Here is a 10,961-nt window from a genome sequence, read left to right as displayed (position 1 = left end):
TGGGGTTTTTATTATCATGTGCATACCGTTTATTATTATTTTAATAACACTCATACATTGAATATTAAATGTAGATCCGGCGGATCGTTCCAACCCTGTCTGGTGGTTTCCACACGGTCAGAATAGCGGGGGACACCGGAAGTTGTGTCGTTGGCGCGAATTATAACAACAAAGCTGATATTTCAACTTTTCCTAGCTGCTATTTAATTATTACAAAATGTATAGCCACGTATCCAACTCTGTGGAGGTCCTTTGTGTTTATAATATGTATAATAATTGTATTTAAAGTATTTTTGACGTTATAACGTCAAATGTTTTTTAAATGTTGGCTAACCCAGTCGCTTCCTCGTAGGTTAGCCAGACGAGCTTTCCTAAACTGACAGTAGCATTTTAATTAGTGTCGGTAACGTGCGACATTAACGTCACGTCTTTGCTTATCTGACAGTGGATCCGAAAAGGTAAGTTGCCATCAGTATTTGTCGCTTAACGTTTTTCCTCGGTTAGTGATTACTGCCATCGACTCGAGAAGCTAACTTTACAGCAAAGCCGAGCTGTCGTCATTATAACAAACGTTAATGCAGGGTATTTGTCACTGGTCCCGATTCAGTTCGCCATGTCCAAAGGAGACAAGGAAGGCTTCATTGTGAAGTTTGTGGAAAGCAGAGCACAGAAAACCGAGTATGCTGTCAAGGCGTACGAGGTGACTTAAGTTCATTTGTATTCACTATGCTAATGTCTGTTATTTTGCAATGGACCATGACCCTTTCCTCTTGTTTACACAGGCCATTCTGGAGCTGCAGTCTGACAAGTACTTGAAAACCGTGGATGAAGATGCAGTTTTGCAGATGGAGCAGAAGGACAAGTCTCTGTTTGTCTTCAGCAGCTTCTCCAGCCCAGCCTTTCTGCACTGCAAAAAGGTCTAACTCAACAATTGACACGTCAAAAACAGGGTCGTGACTTTCACAGGATTTGGTGAATCCCTGTCACACGGTGTAATTATTATTTTTCTCTGCCTTTTGTAATTTGACGTGTAGCTTGGCTGCCGGGTGGTGAGCCCGCTGGTGGTGCTGTACTGCCTGCAGCAGCAGCACTGTGTCCCCAAAGCAGAGAAGCCCGTCTATAACATGGCCATGGCCGACATCACCATTTCCTGCACCAGCTTGGATAAAGCAACACGGGCAAGTTCACTTCAACATCCCAAAATACATTCTTAAAAAGTAGTGCAGATTGCACACTTAATCTTCTGCATAGGAGTTGACGAGGGGTTAAGGAAAGCACAGTGGCTTCTCAAGTGTTCTCTGATGTGTTCGTGTCCTTCTCTCTACAGGCGGAGGTGATGGACCTGGTGCAACTCATGGGTGGGCGGGTCTATCTTGATCTAAACGTATCGGTCACACACCTGATAGCCGGTGAGGTGGGCAGCAAAAAATACCTGGTAGCGGCCAGCCTGAATAAACCCGTCCTGTTGCCCACGTGGGTCAAAGCCTGCTGGGAAAAATCTCAAAATAGGTACGTCAATGACATTAAAACGGACATTTCTGTTCTAATCTTTAAAGAGAAAGAATCATAATTTTTTTTAAAGATGTTTTCTGGCTAAATAAACAGTTGTTAAGTACAACAAAAACAAACCATACCAATGTTTGATGATATTGTTGACTGATGACTGTTTTAAACTTACAATTATGAGAAAAAACTTTGCCCCCTTCAGTCTTTTCAGGTACACAGATCTACCCACGGAGGACTATCTGTGTCCCGTGTTGCGTGGCTGCACTGTTTGTGTGACCGGCCTCTCCAGCACAGAGCGTAAAGAGGTGCAGCGGCTCTGTGATCAGCACGGAGCCAAGTACACCGGTCAGCTCAAAATGAATGAGTGTACACATCTCATTGTCAGTGAGCCAACCGGTAGGTGACCAACGGTTTTAGCACAACGGGTTCCATTATTGCAACCAGGATCATTTGTAAGTGTTTGTATTTGTTTGCAGGTCAGAAGTACGAGTGTGCAAAGAAGTGGAACGTGTACTGCGTGTCTCTGCACTGGCTGTTTGACAGCATAGAAAAAGGTTTCTGTCAAGACGAGAGCAGGTACACGGTGACGCGTAACGCATCAAAGGCCACTCGCCCGCACACTTCCACCCCCACGGGCACCAACAAGAAGGAGGGTGAGTCACCGACAGTCGTTTGTTGTGCACTGTGTTTTTGTCAGTCTGTAACAAATTCTATTAAAGGATCTTTTCTTTTCTTTTTTAACTCTAGAGGGTCCATCTCTGCTGGGCTTGAGCCACATCTCTGTGAATGCTAGCATGACCGTAAACGACACCGCCCTCACTAACAGCACCATCAGCCGCCTGGAAGCTCCAGACCCCGTTGATTCTCTGGATCTCACCGTCTGCCCAGCTGATGATATATTTGATGGTTGTAAGGTAAACAAAAGCGTTCCTTTTCCTTTTCGCGCATAGCGGCGATTTCCATTGTCATTATTTTGTAATGATTTTTTGATAAGATGAAAAAAGTAGATGAGGCTTTTTATTTTTTTTTAATAAGCTTTGTTAAATGTTGTGCAGCTGTACCTGTGTGGCCTCCCAGGGAAGAAACTGGAGAAGCTGAGGCGTCTCGTGAACGCTGCAGGAGGTCTGCGCTTCAATCAGCCCAGTGAGGAACTCACACATGTGGTCATGGGAGAGCTGGACCAGGACCTCAAGAATTTTCTTTTCAAAGCAACACATAGGTCTGCGAAGATCATTACTTTACTTGGTGTTCATTGCATTCTCAACTATAGAAGCCTCTTTCCGTCCGTACAGAACAAAAATATCCCATCAAAAAAACAGAAAATGCAGGCCGGCTGCTGAAAAGAATTGAAGCCTGATATAATGGAATTGTGACTTAAATTCCTTGTTTCAATGGGGATATTTTTGTCCTTTAAGGTCTGAGTGTCACACAAAGTTTCCTTTAAACTTATTTTAAGAGCTGAGGTTGATTTTCCGAAATTCACACCCTTGCATCAGCCAAAATGACAAAAAAATCTTTGACTATTAAAGTCAAAGCAATTGATTTGGGTCCTCTCTAAATTTAACTTTGTAACAATAATATTCTAAAGATCTGCCTTTAATTGGACGATTCAGCAGTTCCCAGTCTGATTTAACATTGATTTGGGGTGTAATGTCTGTGTGTTGCTTCTCAGACCTCACGTAGTGACTGTGCAGTGGCTGCTGGACAGTTATAACAAAGGCGGTGTAATCCCAGAAGCGGGTTACCTCCACCCCGACTGTCTTCCCCCGGCCCCGGCGGCTGTATCCGTGTCTGCCGGCCGCGTTCCCACCTCCCGGCCGTCGGCTGGTCCCCCAGCAGCCAGTCCCAGCACTCCCAGGCAAACGAGAGCAGAGGAAGACCTCCTCTCTCAGTACATGGACGATGACCCCACCATAGGCAAGAAGCTTGTGAAGAATTAGATACCATTTGACTCGTATATCATGCCAGCTTATCTCACTCCTCATCTTTTACCCTCCAGTGGAAATGCCGCCGCCGGTAGAGAGCAGGAAGTCCATCGGTACATATGCTGAACCTTGGGCGCCAAACCGCAGCCGAGCACCAGGGCCGGACTCGACCCTGCAGGAAGCCAGCGAGACAGGCCTGTTTTTGGGGAAACGTTTCCTTCTCGTGGGCTTCGGCGCCGAGGCAGAGACCCAGCTCTCGCTTCTGGTGACGGAAAATGGAGGCCGGCTGCTGATGGGCCGCACGCGTGTTGTGGCAGACTATGCTGTGGTCCCGCTGTTGGGCTGTTCGGTGGAGGCCACAGTGGACGAGGTGGTCACGGATACCTGGCTGGTGAGATCCGCCGTACGGCTTTGATTGTACCTGTGTTGAGAGGATTGTATGGCATCCTCAATTTGTCAACCGGTACAAAGTAGCAGAAAAAGCTCTTAGTTGTCTGATTTTTGAGGCATTTTGAGCTGAAAACAGCCCTTTTATCATGCAAAAAACTCTCTATGTGCGGATTTACTCTTTTCCTCTTTTTTGTTCTTTCAAATTAAATATATTTGAGTTGTGGACAGACGCTTGCACAAAATAAGGACCGTCTGTGTTCCTTTTCAGGCAATGTGTGTGGAGAAGGAGTGTGTCCTGCAGCTGTCCTCCAACCCTTTGTTCACACCCGTCCCGCTGATGGAGGGGCGTTTTCCTCTCAAAGAGTGCGTTCTCTCCGTCAGCCAGTTCACGGGAGCAGAGAGGGAGTCTTTGGTGGAGCTGGCCAAGCACCTTGGAGCCAGGTACGGTTACACGGCGGCCCGACCTCAAATGCCGTCTACTTTTATGCTACATTAAAGATATTAGCCAGGAACCCAAGAATGGAATAAGTTTTTTGTTAAAATAGGAGCAAATAACTTCTCTCGTAGCAGTTTTTGGGGGTTTTGCACAACGGTTTCTTAAATCTTCTCTCTCCCTCCCGCAGCGTCCAGGACTACTTTGTGCGCCTGGCCAACCAGAAGAAAGGGATGCTGGCCAGCACTCACCTGGTGCTGCAGAGCCCCGAAGGCACAAAGTACCAAGCGGCGAAGAAATGGGGGCTGCCGGCCGTCACCATGCACTGGATCCTCAGGTCTGCTCGGACCGGCCACAGGGCGGAGGAGGGGCTTTTTCTAGTGGACCTGCCAACCTCACTGGGTTAGAAAGTTGGCACAATTCAAGGCCTTTATTTGGAAATTCATGTTTCATTTGCGTTTTTTGTTTTTTTCTGTTATCCTGTAGTGAATTTCTGGTTTCCTGTGCTATTACATTGATTTCTTGTTTCTTCTACAACAGAGAGGGACGATGAGAGCTTCGTCGGCGGCTCCCAGAGGTCCGCCATGCCTCCCCCAGCACCCTCGTCTCCAGAGATCCCTTTGCTGGGTCTGCAGGGCGGTAAAGCCGTTACTCCGCTGGATTTGGGTCGCCTCCGGAGCAAAGTGTTGCGCTCAGTGTTGGATGAGAGGAAGCCCAAAGAGGACATCAGCAACCCTAAGCAAGACCTAGAAGGCGTCAAAAGTCACCCTCCTCCGAAGGAGACCTACCTGAATCTGGACACTCCCTCTCGTTTCCTCAGCAGAGACCAGCTCTTCAGGGCGACTCTCAATTCCAAGGTTCGGGCCCGCTGAGTAGCACCGTACAACTTTAGCTTGGCGACTAAGGCTTGCAGCAATAAGTTGTGCACTGCTAGATATACATGGACGTTTCTTTTTTGTTTTTTTTGTTAAGGATGCGCGAGGAGCATTGGAGACTCCAGGGGGAAAATCCAAACCAGAAGAGATGGTGGAGACCCCACTGACTGATGTCATCAACAGGCACTTGAAGGTGTCTCTCGCCAATAGAAACCGAAATGGCGTCTCGCACAGCGATATGCAAGCGATCACTGCCAGCCCCAAATTCACAAGGACCACTGAGGAGGTAAACCGAATGGTAGAAGTACAAGGGAAAGTGATCATGTGATAGAGATGTGATGTTCCTTGATATTTGAAACAATAAGTATTATCAAATACTTTTTATCAAAGGTCCCACAAAAAGAAACGGGTTCTCTGGCTGGTGTCGTGATCTGTGTGGCGAAGAAGCTGAGCAAAATGCAGAGTGAGCTCAATGCCATCGCCGCCTCGCTCGGAGCGGACTTCAGGTACTCAACACGCCGTCGTTTTAAGAAGAGTTACTTAGTTACGTGAATGCAAGATATTACATTTTTAATTCAATCCCGTCCCTATCGACTTGTTTTTAGGTGGGCTTGTGACGATACAGTGACGCACTACATCTACCAGGGCCGCGTGGGCGACAACAGCCGCGAATACCGAGGCGTGAAGGAGCGAGGCCTCCACGTGGTCTCCCAGCACTGGCTGCAGGCTGTACGTTTCCCAGCAGCAAATATATATATTTACTCTCAACTGCTTCTACAAGAACATAGTTTTAATATTTTAAATTAATGATAACTGGATTATTGGATAGGAGGTAGTTTTGACCATTCAGCAGCTCAAATCCTTAAAATATTCAAATAATAATTATATAAGCAGAGAAAAGCATTCGGAAAACCTGGACCAAAAAATGCTCTTTTTCTATTCTTTTTTTTACATTTAATTCATTAGTTAATTACGGACTCATTTTTTTTTTTTATTAATCAGTTGTTATTTTCGCTCTGTAATGAATGAGTAAATTGGAATTAGTGAAGAAAATTCCTATCCCGATCCACCATACTGTTTTATTTCTTATGATGGCCAATGAGCTATTATTATTATTTAATTAGGTAAAAATTTGCAAAGATAATTAGGAAATTTAATGACAGAATACTTGGATTTCTTACTCTTAATTTATTTGTACAATACTTCTGTGAATCTGTCACAGAACAAAGTTGTGGTGTTTGGTTATCTTGAGAAACCAAGATGAAGGAGATTCATAAAGTGATATTATTTACAAATCGTTTTCATTTCATGCTGCTAGGTGCCGCTTTGTATCCCATCAAGGGAAAAAAAAAAAAATCATAGAGAAATGTGGAGTTTCAGATATGTGTCTCATAGTTTATTCAATTTCTGTCTAATAAGCTTCTGTTTTTGCCATTTTGTTGTGTCGGCTTGAGCAGTGTGCGGAGGAACAGAGGCACGTACCCGAGTCTCTGTATCCGTTCACCTACAACCCCAAAATGAGCCTGAACCTCAGCCAGGTGCCCAACAGCTCTCAGAGGTCTCCACCTTTCACACGGACCCAAGTCAAAAACGCCACAGGGGCAAAGGATGAGATGGTGGGTCTAAACGATTATTTAAATTCACCCACATTCCGTGTGTTCTTTTCTCTGATGGAGAAGCACGTCTTTGATGCTGTAATTGTCTGTCGTTGTCCGTCCTTCAGCGCGGACGCGTTAACGCGGAAGAAGACCCGGCGGTGCGCCGGGTGAGCGATGGAAGCACCGATAACGAAGACACAAATGATGCCGCAGGGCGAAGCGGTGGGTCTTTTTTTTTTTTTTGTATATTTAAAAGAACGCGCTGATTCCTGTGGGTGACTCTTGTGTTACTGTGTGTGTGTGTGTGTGCAGATGTTACAGAGACTCTAGAAATGAGAGAGAACCTGCAAAGGCAGCTCCAGGAGATCATGTCGGCCACCAAGCTGACCTCGGGGAGGCGCACCTCGGTGAGACTCAGCAGAATGGGATCGGGGGGGGCCGACTCGGACCCCCACACACCTGACGGGAGCCGGTTCGGGCGCTGCGGGAGCCGACGTACTCTGGAAGCTCTGAGGTAAGGAAGCCTTGCTTAAAAAAAAAAAAATGTAAAAAAAAACCAAGGATGATATTAAGTGGTGTCCCCCGGTTTCCAGGGTCCCCAGAGAAGCGGCGCTGGACGTCAACACGGAGCCGTCGCAGAGCGAACAGATCGTTTGGGACGACCCTACAGCCAGGGAGGAGAGGGCCAAGCTGGCCGATAATCTACAGTGGCCCGGCAGTCCGTCCCAACAGTCGGAGCCCTTCGCCGCCCCGCCCCCCCCCGCCGCAGAGGGCGACGCTCGGTTCGCGGACTCCATGACGGACTCTGAGCTGGTGGAGATGGGTGAGAGGTCAAACGCGTCGTAACCTTAAGAGGAGAAAAAAAGCTGTGAGCCAGTTGTTGTTGGATCGATTTGATCAAAAGGCTGTTTGATAGGGATCTAACTAGGGGGGGGGAAAAATTAATAATTTCACCCTGTATCCCCTCACAGCTGCTTGTGACGTCATCGACCAACACATGGGCCAAAAAAGAGTCTCGAGGGCTCCAACGGAGGAGCGAGAAACCGACATCCTCACTCCCAGAGCGCCCAGCATCGCCTTCCCTCTCGCCAACCCCCCCGTTGCACCGGAGCCACAGGTGCAGCGGCACGACGTCGACGCATCCGCATACCCGTGAGGAGGCTCAAACAAGCCACCGGTGCTCATCGGTTCTCTTTGGTTCTCTCCAGGAGGAGCCGGAGGAGGAAGAGAAGCAGCCGCCCAGGTTTCAGCTGTCCTCCCTCAGCCCACAGGAGCGCATTGATTACAGCCACCTCATAGAGGAGCTTGGTGAGTCTTCCGCCCAATTAGGGCTCTAAACGTCGTTTCGTCATGCTGCAGTAACACCAGCGGGCCTGAAGTCAAGAGGAGCTAAATCCTGCCCGACTAAAAAGGAGGAAGAGCCTCTCGGGCCAAGGGGAACGCTTCCTCCTGCAGAGGTTTCCTTTCTGAGTGCAATCCACTGCTCTTCATCACTTGAATCATTATTTAAGCGTATAGGGTACATTCAGCCCAGATGCAGCATTTTACAAACAGAATAATGAAATACTTGACTCACAAAGCTACACAATTCAGAACTGCAGGAGGCTGTTTATGTGGTTATTAAGTAATGAGCATACTAGATAAATGAGAGTTGGTTTATACTGCGAGTTTATTCAATTGATCAAGAATTTGATCTGTTTTGAGTGTGCGAGGAATTTTTATTTTTGTGTAAAGTTTTCCTTTAAGAATAAAGGGACAGATCCAACGCATCTAAAGTCCACGAGATTGAATATTTTCTACAAATCAGTGATTAATTTTGCCTCTGAAGGTTTAATTTACAGCCGATCATGGTGAGTCAGTTTTTCTTAAGGAACATTCACAGCGATTCATACATTTTCTGAATCTGTTATTCAGGCGGCGTCGTCCTGGACAAGCAGTCTTTCGACCCCAGCTGCTCCCACATCATCGTGGGGACTCCCCTGCGTAACGAGAAGTACCTCGCGGCCATGGCGGCGGGCAAGTGGATCCTGCACCGCTCGTACCTGGAGGCCTGCCGCTCCGTGGATCGCTTCATCCAGGTCAGCTAAAGCTAAAGACTCAGGATTCATCATGAAATGATGTGTTAATGATTATCAACTTTTAAAAAAGGGAGCCGATACAAAGTGTGTGTGTGTGTGCGTTCGTTCCAGGAGGATGAGTACGAGTGGGGCAGCGGCTCCATCCTGGACGCGTTGCCCTCCATCACCTCCCAGCAGAGGAGGCTGGCGCTAGCCGCCATGCGCTGGAGGAAGAGCCTGCAGGGCGGCTCCGATCGAGGGGTACCCACAGTCCTCATCGCTGCCTCCCACCAACGCCGTTTGCGTATTCACGGTTGATCATTAACTTGTGTGCACGTTTTTTGTCCAGGGAGCCTTCAGCGGATGGACGGTCATGCTGAACATCGACCAGAGCAGAGAATCCGGCTTCAGGCGGCTGCTGCAGTCTGGCAATGCCAAGGTGGCCGCTTGTCTACTTGTGTGGGGGTCCCCACCTGATTATCACAGAGAAACATTTATAGTGCTTCATTTAATGCTCTCTCTCTCTCTCTGCAGGTCCTGCCCAGTCCCTCCCCGTCCTTGTACAAGGAGGCCTCCCACCTGTTTGCGGACTTCAGCCGGCTGAAGCCCGGAGACTTCCGAGTGGACGTGTCGGAGGCCACCTCCCACGGGGTCAGGTGCTTGAAGCCGGAGTACATTGCGGACTACCTCATGCAGGTCAGAGCAGCTCCTCAGACGAAATGTCTGAACCGTAGATCGTTTCTCTGTAACCGTTGAGGCGAAAGTGGATTAAACGCTGACCGTGTGCTTCGTTCCCCTGAAACAGGATCCAACTCCGTCCATGGAGATGTACCACCTGACCGAAGCTCCCTCTGAAGAAGCTCCGGGGACTCCGTCACGTAAGCGCAAAGCGTCCACGGACAACTCCAGGCTGAAAAAGACGCGTCTGACCTGAACTGTCGCTTGAAATGATTATTGTAAATAAGATTGTTGTATTTTTTTTTTTTCTGTTTGTCTCTCGTGCTAAAAATAAAATAAGTGGACCATTTGTTGTGACATTTTGGCATCTTAAACTCGAGGGCATCGCAGTTTGCGGTGAACTGTGAGGCTTTAGCCTTTGATGGATGACTTAATGAAGGTCTGAAAAATGTGTTGAGTCACGTTTTGTAATTGGGTGCGATGATCCTCTGTGGCCTGTGAGGGGCAGTACTCCTTCACTGCTGGTGTTGGCAAGTTTCTAATGAGGCGTTTTATCTTAAACTATTACAAATGAATAACCTATTTATTTTTCTGTTGACTGATATCTTTGTGTAGTTATTTTCCGCAGCTCTTTTCCTCCTCCAAAGTGAATAAACTGGATCACTTGTATGAATAAATGCTTTGTTATCCTGTTAGTCAGCACACTTTGTTTCTGTACTCTTGTTCAAAGAGGTTGATGAAAGTGATCCAAACGGTAACTTTGATCCATTGGCTGAACGCAGATTTTGTTCACCATTTCGGGGCCTTTGGCGGAGTGACGTGCTGTTTCACGCCAGGGTGCCAGCCGACGTCAGATGCCCCCGTTGCCTCACATGCGGTCGGGTAAGTGGTTTAACCTCGTAATAGAGGCTTCGACACAGACTCGGGGGGAGGGGGGGGGGGGGGGGGTTGAGCTGCTGCTGCTGCTGCTGGAGAGGTGTGGGATTAGAGGAGAGAGAGCTGCACAGCCTGAGGAACATGACTCAGGCTGCTGAGTCCCAAGAGCCTCAAATATTGTCCTAAAAGGACGTGCAAATTCACTTCTAAGAGCTGTTCCTCTTTTTGTCTCATCGTCCCTTCAGCACGAAGCTTGAGTCACCTGGTCAGATGCTGCACGAGGTGTTTTTGGATATTTGCATTTTAGACCTGAAAGTATCAAACATTTCACAAAAACCTTTCCTACTCCGTTAATCTTCTCGGGACCTCTCGGATAAGTCATGTGACCCCGCTCAATGACCCCCCCGGGCCCCAGGTTGAGAACCACTCTTCAGTATCACTCAAACTAAAAGGTTGTTTTTTTTAAACTGATTTAGTCGTCGGATTAAATAAGATTTAAAAAAATACGTGAGTAAAGAGGAGGCCCCATATCATCTGCAAAATAATACAATAAAACAATTAAATGCACCGCCATATTTATTTTTAAATATTATTGATTCATTGTTTCATTTTCTTTAAATTCT

General features: G+C 47.3%; 1 protein-coding gene across 1 annotated transcript; it reads left to right on the top strand.

Annotated features, from left to right (window-relative positions):
• The first annotated feature begins 131 nt into the window (after positions 1-131).
• topbp1 (DNA topoisomerase II binding protein 1) lies at positions 132-10,246 on the top strand. Its single transcript, XM_037456529.2, has 28 exons — positions 132-458; positions 608-700; positions 783-917; positions 1,035-1,178; positions 1,328-1,509; positions 1,709-1,902; positions 1,983-2,159; positions 2,254-2,420; positions 2,562-2,725; positions 3,179-3,423; positions 3,506-3,822; positions 4,090-4,262; positions 4,445-4,656; positions 4,795-5,111; positions 5,227-5,415; positions 5,520-5,635; positions 5,735-5,858; positions 6,587-6,745; positions 6,853-6,949; positions 7,040-7,241; positions 7,321-7,550; positions 7,699-7,844; positions 7,936-8,035; positions 8,642-8,805; positions 8,917-9,045; positions 9,134-9,223; positions 9,319-9,480; positions 9,590-10,246. Exons 2-28 carry the CDS (start codon positions 614-616, stop codon positions 9,716-9,718), a joined length of 4,551 nt encoding a protein of 1,516 aa, XP_037312426.2. The 5' UTR covers positions 132-458; positions 608-613; the 3' UTR covers positions 9,719-10,246.
• Positions 10,247-10,961: the final 715 nt, after the last annotated feature.

Source organism: Pungitius pungitius, chromosome 19 (assembly GCF_949316345.1).
Source record: "Pungitius pungitius chromosome 19, fPunPun2.1, whole genome shotgun sequence".
NCBI lineage: Eukaryota > Metazoa > Chordata > Actinopteri > Perciformes > Gasterosteidae > Pungitius > Pungitius pungitius.
The sequence above is the reverse complement of the archived record's forward strand: the minus strand, read 5'-3'. Positions and strand labels throughout refer to the sequence as shown.